The sequence below is a fragment of the Narcine bancroftii genome, chromosome 9 (genome assembly GCF_036971445.1).
Source record: "Narcine bancroftii isolate sNarBan1 chromosome 9, sNarBan1.hap1, whole genome shotgun sequence".
NCBI lineage: Eukaryota > Metazoa > Chordata > Chondrichthyes > Torpediniformes > Narcinidae > Narcine > Narcine bancroftii.
The window spans coordinates 47320650-47335616 of NC_091477.1; the positions used below are offsets into that span (position 1 = coordinate 47320650).

A 14967-nucleotide genomic window follows, 5' to 3' on the forward strand; every position below is an offset into this window, starting at 1 on the left:
CCTTTCCTCCTTTTCCATTTCTGTTTTCTTATTTTCAACTCTTTATAAGACAAAATTTCTACAACATCCAACATTTTCCTTATTCTCCTATTTCTATCTTATTTATCCCCAATCTCCCCTTCACCTCCTGAGTTGTCCTTTATCCCTTGTCGGACAACCACATCTCCCCTCTCCATTTGGATTTGCGAATCCACTCGCAAGCGTCAACTGATTTTGCAGTGACCGCTATTTCCCCCCACCCCGCCTCCCCCAGAAAAGATTTCACTTTTCATATGTCACAAAGGTCACTCTTTTAATTCCCTCTTTATTCTCTCTATTCCATTACCTTCCCTTATTAATTCTTGTCTATACTATCTATATTTTCCTCTAAGTACAGATACATTCATGTATGCTCATTGTCTCTATTCACTCTTATACCTCTTTACCCGCATACATATCAATCGTGATCATTTTTACTCTCATTACCCGTCTTCATCCCTCAGTCTATTTTTGTCTTTACCCACATACATATCAATCGTGATCATTTTTACTCTCATTACCCGTCTTCCTCCCTCAGTCTATTTTTGTAATTGTTCTGCAAATTTTCGTGCTTCTTCTGGATCCGAGAATAGTCTGTTTTGTTGTCCTGGAATAAATATTTTCAATACCGCTGGATGCTTTAGTATAAATTTATACCCTTTCTTCCATAAAATCGCCTTTGCTGTATTGAACTCTTTTCTCTTCTTTAGGAGTTCAAAACTTACATCTGGATAAATGAAGATTTTTTGCCCTTTATACTCCAGTGGTTTGTTGCCCTCTCTTACTTTTTCCATTGTCTTCTCCAGTACCTTTTCTCTTGTAGTATATCTTAGGAATTTTACTACAATAGATCTTGGTTTTTGTTGTGGTTGTGGTTTAGAGGCCAATACTCTATGTGCCCTTTCTATTTCCATTTCTTGCTGTAGTTCTGGACATCCTAGGGTCTTAGGGATCCACTCTTTTATAAACTCCCTCATATTCTTGCCTTCTTCATCTTCCTTAAGGCCCACTATCTTTATGTTATTTCTTCTGTTATGGTTTTCCATTGTATCTATTTTTTGAGCTAGTAGTTCTTGTGTCTCTTTAGTTTTTTTATTAGATTTCTCCAATTTCTTTTTTAAGTCTTCTACCTCCATTTCTGCTGCTACTGCCCGCTCTTCCATCTTGTCCATTTTCTTTCCCATTTCTGTTAAGGTCATCTCCATTTTATTTATTTTCTCTTCTGTGTTGTTTATTCTTTTTCTTAAATCCTTAAATTCCTGTGTTTGCCATTCTTTAAATGACTCCATGTATCCTTTAATAAGAGCAAGTATATCCTTTACCTTGCCTTTCTTTTCTTCTTCTATTTCCCTGTACTCTTCCTCTTCTTCTTCCTCTGGGTTGGCCATCTGCTGTTTCTTTGGTGCCCTTTCCTCCTCTTCTTTCTTGTTTCTATTGTCTTCTGTGGTCTCTTCTTGCTGCAGGTGTTCTGCAGCTGTCGTTGCCGGCTGTGGAGATCGACTCCCCAGCTGGTCCCCCCTCCCGTCGGTGTGTTCTTTTCCATTCGCATCGCGCATGCGCGAAGTATCGCGCATGCGCGGTTGCGCACTTTTACTCGGCTCTGCGAGCCATTTTTGTAGTCCATTATTTACTGACCTGATGGAGCGGGTTTCTCTCTCCGCAGTGGGCCTCTTCGGACAGGTAAGGCCTTCACCTTTTTCCTCCTTTGTCTTCTCTTCCTCTCTTCTTACCGTCGCTTTCGATTTTTCTTTTTTTGTCGCCATCTTCTTTCCACCTTTATACTCACTTTTCTGTAACTTTTATTTCTGTGCCTTTGTGTTTTCCTTTGTCTTTCCCGACTTTTCTGGAGAGGGCTGGAGTTCACCGTCCGGCCACTACTCCATCACGTGACTCCCTCGTTGACTCAGTCTTGATGAAAACTTCTGACCTAAAATGACAACCATTCTGAGATGCTGCTCGACCCGCTAAGTTTGTCCCGCAGATTATTTTCTGTTTCCTGTTCTGATTTAGCCCCCTTTAAATTGATGAACAGAAATCGCACATACTGTATCCTCTAGGTTGAAGAATTGTTATTCTCTTATGGCATTCAGGCTCTTGAACCTCCCTGTACTATTCTAACCATAAACTACTCCAGCACCACAAAAAAAACTTGGGTGCACTGTGAAAACACCACTTTTTATCCTGCACTAACTGTATCTATGAATATTAATCTTTTGTTTTTACCATCTCTTTCTATTGCGGGATAATTTAATGCATTTTTTTTAAGCAAAGTCCCTGTTTGGTTGCAGCAAGTAAGAATTTTGGTACACATGTATATGTCAATAAACTCATTATCATTATCTAAACACAATCTGCTCGACAAACCCAGTGGGTCAAGCAGCCGCCGTGGAAAAATAAAAATGGTTAACATTTTGAGCTAAAACGCTTCAAGAAAAATGGGATTAAGATAGGATCAGCATCAATAGGTCAGTGTGGAGTCAATGGGCTGAATAGCCTTTTTCTGTGAAATGTCTCTGACTTTATGTCCATAACAATCTCTCATAATGAGAAGGATCCCACAGGTTGTATTTGGAAAAATGAATCTTTTCCTATTGGCAAGGAGCATTCAAAGGAGCAGTAATTCACCATAAGAATAACTATTAGAAGGTCAAACGAGCTTTTCTGATGTTTATTAAATTTCAATTTTTCTTCACATAGAAACACAAAAAACGGGATCAGAGATGGGCATTCATTCCTCAAACGGCTGATTGTACCATATCAGTCCCGTATACCTGCGTCTCTCTATATCCCTTTAGCCAATAGGGTCATACCCAACTCCCTTTTGAATATAATAAACTGGCCTCAAAATCCTTTTGTGGCAAGGAGTTCTACAAGTTCGCAACTCTTTGAGTGAAAAGGTTTCTCTTCATTTCAGTCATAATATGATAGTACAGATTCTATCACCAATATGTACAGATGGTAGTGTAGGATGACTCTGATTGGCTGAGAGCATAGCCACACCTACTGGCAGGTCTTAAAGGGTTGCTCCTAGCCAGACCTGGTCATTCTGGACTGGTCGACCTACATGTGATACACTCCAGTCTTCTAGTTAATAAAAGCTTTGGTTTGGATCAACAAGCCTTTTATTCTTTCGACGTGCTCTACACATATATAGCTTCTGCCTCAGACTGTGAATCCTTGCTCTGGACAATGCTTTGTTGCAGACTTCAATAGGGATTTTATTTGAAGCCTGCACCTGGCCATTGCAGTCAGGTGACTCAGGCAGATGGATCTGAAAATCAGCAGGAAGCTGATTGGGCCACAGAGATCTAGCGACACAGGGTGCTAGTAATTCACTTCAACTCAGCAGTCTACGGAGATGCTACTTTTTGACTGGAGTTCCACACAGTACATGCAGCAGTGAGTAGGAAATTTACAACTAACTAGTTCCCCCCCCCCCACTGCTTCAACAATTTGTAAATGAAGTAACAATGCAATACACAAAAGTTAAACAAATAAATCTACAGATGCTGAGGTTGAGTGCAAGTAAAAGGGCTTGGACCCTTAATCAGGAAAGGAAAAAGCAGGTAGATGTACTGAATATAAAGGTGGGAGAGAGAGGAGGTGGAGGCGGGAGGAAGAAAGTGGCGGGAGGAGCAGAGGCTACAGGTCAGAGTTAAAAGGCGGGAGGATAGAAGGGAAAAGAGCTGAGTTACCCTTTTCTTCCTCTGAATGCTGTGTGAGCTGCTGAGTTTCTCCAGCACATTATGTATTGCACTCAAACTCAGCATCTGCAGATTTTACTTGTTTAACTTGTTAATGAAGTAAGTTTGGTGAGAAGCACAACATTCTATTGCCCATTAGGACTTGGAATAAAAGGAGAAAAGCACAAAGCTTGATAGTGAAATATGACAGATCTTGTGAAAGGAAGATCGCTGAGTTTACTTTCAACACACTTGATTTGAAAAATTCTGATTGTGTTCTAGTGATAGGTTAATGAACCATCTCTATTTTGACTGTACAGAGCAAATGTTCACTCTGCTGGACCTGCTGTAATGGCAGTGCTGCTACTGGTGTGGACCCAGGAGGGTATAAGCAGAAACACAGCACTGCTCTGAAAGGTTCTGCCACCCAGTGCTAATTCCGGTGGCTCCACGCAGACTTTAAATGGCCCTGCGGGATTGTGCCTAAGATGGCAGTGCCTGTACCTCTGGGGAGTAGCAGACCATCACAGGGCATTAGAAATGGGGAGAACACCTTCCCCTTGAGAAGGGGAAGCAGACTAGATGATCCTACAGGTCAGTGACCTCAGTGGTGGACCAGTGGGGGAGGGGGGAGGGGGCTCAGTGGCTGAGGGGCCCACTCAGACTGTGGGCGACTTGTGGTCGGAGGGATCCGAACAGGGTGTGGGCTGCTGGAGACAGGCTCATGGGAACCAGAATTTTTAGAAGGCCCTAAGGGAAAGAGGGGCTTTTCAAGGGAGTCTGGAGCTGAAGGCTTCCTGATTGTATCACAGGTTTGGATCAAGAGCTCGGGTTGTCGATGGATCGAGTAGGAGTCTATGCAGCAGTGGAGACTGCGGGAGTTCTGGAGGTGAATCCATGGATGTTCAACGGCTCTGAAGGGACTCTCTTTTACTTCTCTTTCTCTCTTACTTTAAGGGGCACTGAGTGACACTAATAGTATGCCTTATGGCAGGCAGAAGGCAATTTTGTCCAAAACAGTATTACGTGTTCTGACAATAAAGAAATGTTGAATCTTGAAAAGTTGAGTGTTGATGGAGGATCACAGGGTGTGGGAAATCATAGATGAAGTCTGGCACTGTCAACACACTGACTCTTCAGTCAGTTTTTCTCATTGTGCCCCTGATGTACTTTGACCTCTCTCGCACTGACCCAAAATGTTGCCTTATTGGCCAAAGTCTCACACAAAGCAGATGAATTTGAAACTAAATTGATGAGGCTTACCCAATAAACGTGGATCTGCAGCTTCATGTGCGGTGAATGAGCTGAGCACAGTTGCCTCCCTGTTCCGCTCCATTGAAATTCACCGCAGTTTCATTGTGCCACCGGCCTGAAATCGCCCCACATTCTCCTTGCATTCCTGGTTCACTTGAAGCTGCCAGTGGTGTACAATCATGGATCCATGTTTATTACACAACCTTCCATACTCTGATTCAGTCTCACGTTCAAAGCAGAACACCAAGCTCTCTCACAGGCATCTCAGAATATGAGAAGGCCATTTGGCCCATCAACCTGTTCTGAGCTGAATTGAAATTGAATTTGAATTGTTTTTGTCATGTGCATCTAGACATAGTGGGAAAATGCTTGTTCATGTCTTGCCTGTTTCTGTACTATAAGGAGGATCCCAGCATTGATCAGTCATCCTGAGACTTGCTTTGCAAGGAACTGTGCAAAGTTCTGCCTATCGCTGCCTGAGCGATTTCTGCAATGCTCATTTTGAGCCTTCAGCTTTGTAATAGATCCTGCTTTGATTAGCAATAGTCCCCATTTACTTACTGGAGTGATAAGAGATAGAAGCCTAATAGTCTGAATAGAAGCCTAATAGCCTGAATACACATAAGATTGTCTGATCTCAGAAGCTAAGCAGTACTTGGAGGGGAGGCTGCCTAGGGAACATAAGGGGCTGTAGGTTTCTGTGAGGGGTGCTGGACAAAGTGGCGACTCTCTGTCTGCCTAATGGTAGATAAAAGTTAAAGAATTTCATGTATGTTACATTCTAAATGGAGTATTACATGACCAGTAGGTGTGGCTACACTCTCAGCCAATCACAGTCATCCTACACTACCATCTGTGCATATGTACATATACTCATTGGTGATAGAATCTGTACTATCACATTCACCCCTTCTTTGAGAACTGACCCCGGGGTGGATGGAAGTTAGGGGCTATACTGCATGACCACCGTAGTGCCAGGATTGGGGTCGCCGGAGTCGTTTCGCCGGCAGGCCCGTAGAGTGTGGCCACTGCTTCGCTCAATTCCCCAATGGCGTTGTTGACAGTCTGGCCTGAGCTGGTGGGGTGGTGCTGGCCCCTCTGTTCAAGCACATGACCTGGGGGAGAAGGAATAGGGGGAGGTTGGGTTAAAGGCACTGCTGTGCCTGATCCGGCTTGGGCTAGGTCCCTTACCAACTGTGTCCTCCCGCCCGTCCGGGTACTCAACGTAGGCATAATGCGGGTTCGCATGGAGCAGAGTCACTCGGTCAACCAAGGGGTCGCTCTTTGAGTACCAGACATGGCGTCATAAGAGGACTGGACCGGGAACTGTGAGCCACGCCAGTTTGGTCATTCCCGATTCGGATTTCCTCGGGAAAGAGAACATCCTTTAATGGGGGTTGGCATTGGTCGCGGTCCATAGGAAGGAACAGATGGAGTGAGCACATCCTGCCAGCGAGAGGTGGGGAGACCTTTGGGCCGGAGGGCAAACGTAACCGCTTTCCTGACTGTGGCATTCTTTATTTCAACTTGCCCATTACCACATGGATTATAGCTGGTGGTCCTGCTTGAAGCAATACCACGCTCCAGAAGGTACTGCCGCAGTTCTGCGCTCATAAACGAGGACCCCTGTCACTGTGGATGTAACTGGGGCGAAGATGCTGTGCAGGGCCTCTATGACTGAGGAGGCAGTCATGTCCGAGCAAGGCCCAGCGAACGGGAAGCGGTCGACGGTAGGGGCATCTTGAAGTCCACGCTGAGACGCTCAAAGGGGCGGGTGGCTTTGATGACGTGGGTGTTCTCTGGACGGAAGAAGTGGGGCTTGCACTCAGCACACACCGGGCAGGCTTGGGTGATGGAGCGAATCTCCTCGACTGTGTAGGGCAGGTTGCTAGCTTTGAGAAAGTGCGCAAATCTAGTGACCCCTGGATGACAGAGCTCCTCGTGGAGTCTCTGCAGCCTGTCCAGTTGTATGTTGGCGGAAGACCCCCTGGAGAGCGCATCTGGCGGGTTGTTGAGTTTATCAGGCTGATACAGTATGTAATAATTAAGGGTAAAGAGCTCAATTCTCCACCTGGTGATTTTGTCATTCTTGATCTAACCTCGCTGGGTATTGCTAAACATGAAGGAGACCACGTGTTGGTCGGTCAGCAGTGTAAAGCGCCTGCCAGTGAGGTAGTGTCTCCAACGATGTACCGCTTTGACTATGGCCTGTGAACCTTTACCTTATATAACATGCTGTATACAGAAGTACAATGTACAGATGCACCAAAACTCATACTTGCTGCAGTCAAACAGGTATGTAAGATACACCAACAATACAAGTTAAATGATTTCAATGTGTCAAGAGACAAAAAAGAGATAATAAATGTAAAAGGATGGATAAAATAAATATTTGCAGTTAATGCAAAATAAGTGACTTTTCAATAGTACAGACAGATCACTTGGTGGTCCCAGAGTAGTTTATGGTTAGGATTAGGGTAGCCTTATACGTGTTGAAAACAAACTGTTCCTAAACCTGAAGGCTTCTATATCTTTTAATCAAAGGAAAGAGGAAGAAGAGATGGTGATCAGGGTGATGGGAGTTCTTTATGATATCGGCTGCCTTGTGAAGAATAACCAATGTTTCAGGCCTGAGCCCTTCATCAAGTATATGCATTAGTTACTGTTTACTTCCTAAGGATGCTGCTTGACCTTTTGAGATTCTCCTCCGCATTTGTGCATTTCAATCCAACCCAGAATCTGCAGACTTTCCCGTTTAACATGTCGCTTCAGGTCTGGAGATTTCACCATGAATCATCAACTCGGAGTCTTTCCAGTATCTATTTTGACTGTTATTATCTTATTTCATTTTCCCTGACCCAGCAGCTGGTACTGTTTTCCAGTTGACCTCCAGAGCAGGTAAGGGGGGTCGTGGAGCACCCTTGGATACTGATGTTAGGCCATCTATCCAACATTCCCTTGTCTTTCCCTCTACAGGTGGTCGTTTCCACAACAGTGAACGTGGATGGCCACGTCCTGGCTGTATCCGACAACATGTTCGTCCACAACAACTCCAAACACGGTCGGAGGGCTCGAAGGCTCGATCCCTCTGAAGGTACGCCCTCTTATCTGGAACATGGTAGGCATATCACTTTCATTGATTAATGCTATTTGTTTTCCTGCCCCCTGGTATGTGAATGCTTGTGAACCTTCTGTATAACAACATAAGCCCCTTTTCTTGAGAAGTTTTTGTTATGTATAGTCTTTGGTTAAGACAAGAAGCTATTTCCTCAGCTGACTCTAGCAGAATTGTCTGCTCCTTCTGGTCCAAGTGTTCTCTGTCTTATCCTCGTTCAGCCCTACTTCATCTAACTCTGCCAATTTATCATTATATTCCTTTTTCTCAGTTGGTTGTATCTGGCTTTTTCTTAAATGTATCTAAATTAGTTATTGTCAGGGTACCAAGTGCTGCATCACCATAACTTTAGGTTCAGAAGTTTCTTTTGATATTAGATTTGTTGCATTACATGAGTACTCTTAGCTTTGGACATCATTAATGGAGCAGATTCTCTACGACCATCTCTCAGATCCTTTGATGGACTTCGTCAGCTCATCCTGCAGTCCCCTGCTTACAAGAGATCTCTTCAGTCTTTCAGTCTTTCTTGATAAACATCATCTCTCAGTTCTAGTAATAATTTTGTGAATTAAAACAAAACCTTAAATTAATTAATCTCAATTTATCAAATTAAGAATGGCTGCTTTGAAGTGACTTCATGCTGAACCATTAACAAGGCAAGTGATCTGCTTTCGTTTTGATCAGCTGCCAAACCAGTGTGCTTGTTGAAAAATCATTGCAATCAGCCATTGAATCATATTGCAGAAGTAAGCTGCAACATGCTTAATTTGCTGAATTTATGACACCTTGTTCCAAGCCACTTGCCCTTATTTTCTGCTTGGGGTGACCATTTGTTAATGGCGCACTCACAGAGAGCTGCATCAACACTGAATGCTGCAAAATACTTCTGTACTATCAAATAGCTCATTCAATCCTAACACAGAAGGCACTCCTCACCTTGTCCAATCTTTTCATGATGATTTATCACCCTACAACTGTACATCTCTCATTACAGGTGTTGGCTCTTTCCGTAAAAACAGTCATCCTATATTGTGGGCCATTTCAGCCCACAAGTCTGTGCCCCCCAATTAGCCTACAATGCCTGGCATGTTTCAAATGGTGGGAGGAATTTGGAGTCCCTGGGGAAAACCCACGCAGACAAGTTCTCAAGTGGCTCTTGGTGTACTTCATTTTTGAGAACATTTGCTCACACATGTATGTACTGCCAAACAGTGACACTATGTTTTTTGTGTGCTCCACCAAGTTTTTATATTTCCCATATGGAAGAAAATATTTTTTGAAGAAGTCAAATGGAGCAGAAAACATTTTATTTGTAAGTAGGGAAAGTTCACATTCAAATAATGATAGGAAGTACAGTAAATCAGCCAGTACATAGGTGTTTATATATCTGGCAGTACAACACTTTGTATACAAAGCCTTTTAACACTGAAAAGCTGTGTTATTGCTGTATACGCAACCCATCTCTGGAAGCTGGCTTGCTTGTTCACACAGTACAGAAGAAAAGCTGGGTTGTTGAGTCCTTTTCTACAGCAAACTGGCTTACCAAAGCAAAAGAGGTGGGATGTGTAGCACAGGCAACATGGCAACATAGCTTGCCCTTTTAGACTGTCCTGCAACATATGCTTCACCTCTGATACTACCTACCTTGACGGATCAAAGCTGGGTAAGTTTAGATGCTCCCCCAATCCACCTACGATGCTTTTGCACAGCTTTAAAGTGCTATGTAAAAGGGGTACAAGACACATGCGATTCACGTATTGTGTTCACTATCCGCTTCATTCTGTTCTCCAATTGGGATTCCTGAAATCTATTATAACTTATGGGACCATGGACGAATATGCAGTTGGACGTTGTCTGAACGGATGTTATGCAGCGCATAACTGAACTTGTGCACATGGTACTTTTGCATTGGGTTGCGGGCTGGATAAATTTGGACCGTGGTCTATAGGTTGCCCTCCCCTGCTCTAGTTTCTTTGCTGACAGGCCATTCAGGTTGAAAGTCACCCATCTATTTTCTCTCCAAACATTGTCATTGCTTAACTGCTACACTGGCTGGAATTGCTTAATCATTCTAAGGCAGGAGACAAACTTGTGAGCTACTTTATTGTGCACACTGCTACTAACAAGCCAGCTAATAAAAGTATGAGAGCTGATCTTTTCCAGATGAAGTTGACCCAAATATTCAGATTGAGAAGACACCAAGAGTTCAATGTATTATGCATGCAACTATCCTAGGTAGTATGAACCTCATTGTCAATCCAACCATCTGCCAGAATGTAGACCCTACAATACAAAACATGATAAACTCAACTATTTCAGGCACTTAATTGCAGATCCAACAAGCCAACATAATTTAGACTTTACCAACCAATATATGGCAAACCCAATCATTCTCTGTCTATACTGTGGATCCAGCTTTCTAAAAGCATAAAGATCCTATCAATCAATACACAATCGAACTAGACTGCATATTCAACCATTTAAAGTACTGTTCAAAATGGTGTAGTAATTTGTACAAGATGAAAAAGGCTTAATCATCTAACATGGTATTGACTTAACTTCATAATCTGCTTGGATGTATCCATTCAATTGCAAGACCCTGTCATCCATAAGACATTGGAGCAGAATTAGGCCATTTGGCTCATCTTGTCTGCACTGCTATTCCAATCATGTCTGATGCATTTTTTTCTCTCAACCCCATTCTATCTGGTACAGCCTCAACCATTCCACATATTCCAAAGTTAACTATTATGGACTCAAACCACAATTATTGTATCAAACCTAATATTTAGTAAACAGTAAGCCCACCCATTCACCATAAAGTTAACCAAATGATCCTGTACTGCATGGACCCAACCTTCTAACTCAATACGGGTTCATACTGCAGTCTCAACCATCTTATAGACCAAGACCCAACCACTTAACTTTTCTGGTCTAATATATCAACTCTAAACACATAATATACTGCAGATGCCACTAATCAATGTACCATTGATGTAAACTTTTGATATATCATTGACCCAACCTTTCAAAATACTTTGCAGACCAAAATATCCAGAAAACCATGGAGCCAAGCATTACGCGTGTTATTGAAGTAAATTACATATTCACGAGGGTCCTTTCAAAACTTCAGATGGCCCCATATTATTTAATAACCAACTGGATACTTTAAAAATGTTTTATAAATACTTTGGAAGTGTGTTTTTAAAAAATATGACCAATTTATGCACAACAAGGTCTCACAAAGTCTATTAAGATAAGTGATAATGTGTGTTGTGGGTTAAAAGATAAATATTGATCCATATACTTGAGAGGTTGTCTTTTAAAAAAAAAGTATTGTATTTTAAGTTCACGAGATTGAGAGGGGGTTTGGCCTTATTTTAATCTCTCTTCCATAAGATGCTTTTCCCTTTTGTGCTATGCTCCTGGACCAGAACCATTTTTAATTATGAGCTCAGGTCTATGGATTTCACTTAAATGGTAACCAATCTACAATCCGCATACTGAATGTGATAGAGGGTAGACCATCTATTGTACTATGGTGTCCTGCATCTAGTATACTATTTAATAAACCCAAAGGTCAAGCTTGTGTAACCAGTGGGTAAATCAGATTGTATCAGAGCAATGAAAGTAAGTTTTAATGTAATCATCTGCTTTATGTGTTACAATAAAACATCACTAAAGTTCAGAAAATGCTTACAAACCTCCATACTCAAGTTTAGTTGTAAGGGAAAATTATGTTCTAATTGGTTCAATTTCATATGTAAATTAGATTCAATTAGCATAATTTCTTCATAAGTTATCCATAATAGCGTAACAATTACACTCTCTTAAGTTTTATAAAGATTGTTCTTATGGATTTGCTGTTATGGAGGAAGTCTATTTTCTAATTAACTTAATTGGAATAAGCAAATGAGATTGAATTAGCATAATGCACTGATATGTTATCCCAATTAGCCAAACGATTATACCCTCCTTGTTTCATAAGTTAGAGATTACATTTTCTGAGCTACACATAAAGCTGTGACAAAGTTTGAAAGCATACACAAAGCCTGAAATAGATCTCTTTCATCCCCACTGTTTGCATTGTTAGAGGAAGCAGAGAAAATTGGTTTACTTAATTTGTTTTCACAATTAAGTGTGGCCACTTCCACTGAATTGATACATTTGGACTTGCTGTCACCCCTCAAGCTACAGACGCCTTGGCGAGACAACCGTAGAAGTATTATCTGCTTCGGAAATGCTCTCCGATGTTTGAACTTGAACTGAAAGCGAGCATGGCTCAGGATAGTGAGTGCCAATGCTTCTGAGGGCAGGAAATCAGTCAGGATTCGTGCACTCATCCTTTGCAAGGAAGTGCAGCCAAAGCAGTGCGTGGCTAAACTGTACAGTATTTTGCAGTTGAATTGCCCGTCAAGATTCAGTCAGGCCCAACCCAAGAGATGGTACATTGGTGTCGACTGGAATTTCCAGCAGAGGAGTCTCTCTGCAAGCTATTGAACTTCTGGATATTATTTTTTTTTAAGACTGCTTTTGAAATAATGTTCAATGCTGAACATGAGCCATACTTTGTACCTGTTACTGATACAAGAAGCAGCAATATATTAGTGATGGTTTACAAAGTGCTGGAGAAACTCAGCAGGTTATGTAGCATCTCCAGGAAGTAAAAGGCTGTTGATGTTTCAGGCCTGAGCTCTTTGTTGAAAATGTCGAAAATCAGCCAAACACTGGAATGAAAGGGGGTTGGGGGAAGGAGGAGGAGCACAGGCTAATGTGCCAGAGGTAACAGGTGGATGGAGATGCGAGAGTAGAAGAAAAAGAAAGAAGTGATGGGTGGGAGGCAGAGGGCCCAGCAGTATACTCTCTGATAGGAGGAAGGGAAGGCAGTGGGGAGCTGGAGGAAGGCAGACGGAGGGACGAGGGAAAGACAGAGGCTGGGGAGGGGTTAACAGAAATTGCAGAATTCAATGTTGGTCGGAGACTGATAAGATGGAATATAATATGTTGTTCCTCCAATTTGTGAATGGCCTCAATTCAGCAATGCATGTCACTGGTGCACGGAACTAAAGAGGGTGGCTACTGCGAGGTCCTCACTGTTGCAGTGGACAGAGCGAAGGTGCTAAATGGAAAGATCTGCATCCAGTCTCTCCGATGTTGAGGAGAAAATAATGGGAGCACTGGTTGCAATAGATACCTTCCTACAGATTCAAAAGTGAACTATTGCTTTACTTGGAGAAGCTGTTTGAGGCTCTAAGTGGCAGTGAGGGAGGAGATGTTGGGACATCTTGCAGTCATAGAGGTAGATACCAAGGGGGCAATTGGTGAGAAGGGATGAGTGGACGAGAGAGTCCTGGAGTGACTGATCCCTGCCGAAAGTGGAGAAGGGTGGGGAAAATGTGTCTAGGGGTGGGATCTTGTAGGAGGTGGAAATTGCAGAGGCTGGTGGAATGGTAAGTAGGTTGAGGGGAACCCTATTCTTGTAACACTTGTGGAGGTGAGGGGGAAGGGCCAGGATAGATGTGTAGGAGATGCTGAGTTAGTGGGAGTTAAATTTGTCTTTAATGCAGGTCGAAATGAGTGATTGCAAATCGGTGGTCCTTTTAACTCCTGTGCATAACAAGTTGTTTTGTTGCTATCTCTATGTCCGAGGTAAATTTTCATGTCGTGGGAAGCATGTAAGGTGTCTACTGTGTGGGACAGGGCCCAGGGCTAACACTAGAACATACTGAAGAGCCAACACCACCAAATGTCTAATGTGCTGCTGGAATGTAGCTTCCTGTCTCAGGGAGGATCTTATGTTTCTTTAGATGTTATTAATCTACGTCCCCATAAATGGAAATGCAATAATTTCCTGGTTGCCTCCCACAAGCCCGGTCTCCTGTTCATGAAAAAATATCCCTGCATTGTCCTCTTCTCATTGTGTTAGTATTGGTGAGCTTTCTGGGAGATACATTCACATAAACACACTGTTTCCTTTCTCTTCCAAGACCTCTCTCACTCTCCCATTTCGGAAATGAATTGGTATTTTTTTGGTCATTGTCTCAGGATAATGCTAATAGTGTCTGGACAGACATTTTTCCACAGAACTATGTACTTTGACCTTTTTGACCTTAAGCTTTTACATTCTTGGAAACTGCAGACGGACAGGTTTGACCATGGCCTCGTACCACCACATGCAAATTGGAAGAACAGCATCTTATATTTTCTCCTGGCAATCTCTAACCAGACGGTGTTAACGTCAACTTCTCCAGGTTCCCTTAACTCGCCTCTCCATTTTGTTCTCTCTCTTCCCTTTGTCTCCTTTCCTCTGGTTCCCCAACCCTTTCCCTCCCTCGAGAGAGCTACCCTCGACCCTCTTCTCACTTAGATGCTTTTTGTTTTCTAATCTCCTACATTTATCCACCTATTACCTCTTACCTGTCAGCCTATGCTCCTCCCCCTGCCCCTTCATCCCTCCTCTCTTCCTCCTCCCCCTGCTCCTTCATTCCTCCTCTCTTCCTCCGGTACCCCCACCTTTTTATTCGGGCACTTGTCTGCTTTTGCTTATACCTGATGAAGGGCCCAGGACTAAAATGTTGGCAACCCTTTCTATGGATACTGCATAACCTGCTGAGTTTCTCCAGCAATTTGGTGCATTACTTTGCAACTGCATGCTTCCTTTACCCCTGTCGACTTAATTCATACAGTACTCAGTGCTGGACATGAAAACTAACAATCTGACTTGAACCATGTCATGAGTCTATATAAATTATTCCCAGCATCTTCTGGAGTGTATTGTGTTTCCTTTGACCTGAAGTTGTTGAAAGTTATTTTTAGTCACCAGCAGAAAGAAAAAAAGCGCCAGCTGTCAGGGCAGGAAAGTTTTAAACTAAACACTTAAATCCTCCAAATATAAAG

The 14967-nt window shown here is 42.7% G+C and overlaps 1 protein-coding gene across 8 annotated transcripts in view; it reads left to right on the forward strand.

The window, feature by feature from the left end:
- The window catches only part of ebf1a (EBF transcription factor 1a), a 570155-nt gene that overhangs the window by 262442 nt on the left and 292746 nt on the right, over positions 1 to 14967 (forward strand). For 6 of the 8 annotated variants that reach the window (XM_069898995.1, XM_069899000.1, XM_069898994.1 and 3 more), the window contains exon 9: positions 7932 to 8073. In XM_069898995.1, coding sequence (XP_069755096.1) covers positions 7932 to 8073 — 142 coding nt within the window. The remainder of the gene's footprint in view (positions 1 to 7931; positions 8074 to 14967) is intronic. The other 2 variants (XM_069898996.1, XM_069898998.1) reach the window with 1 other exon arrangement.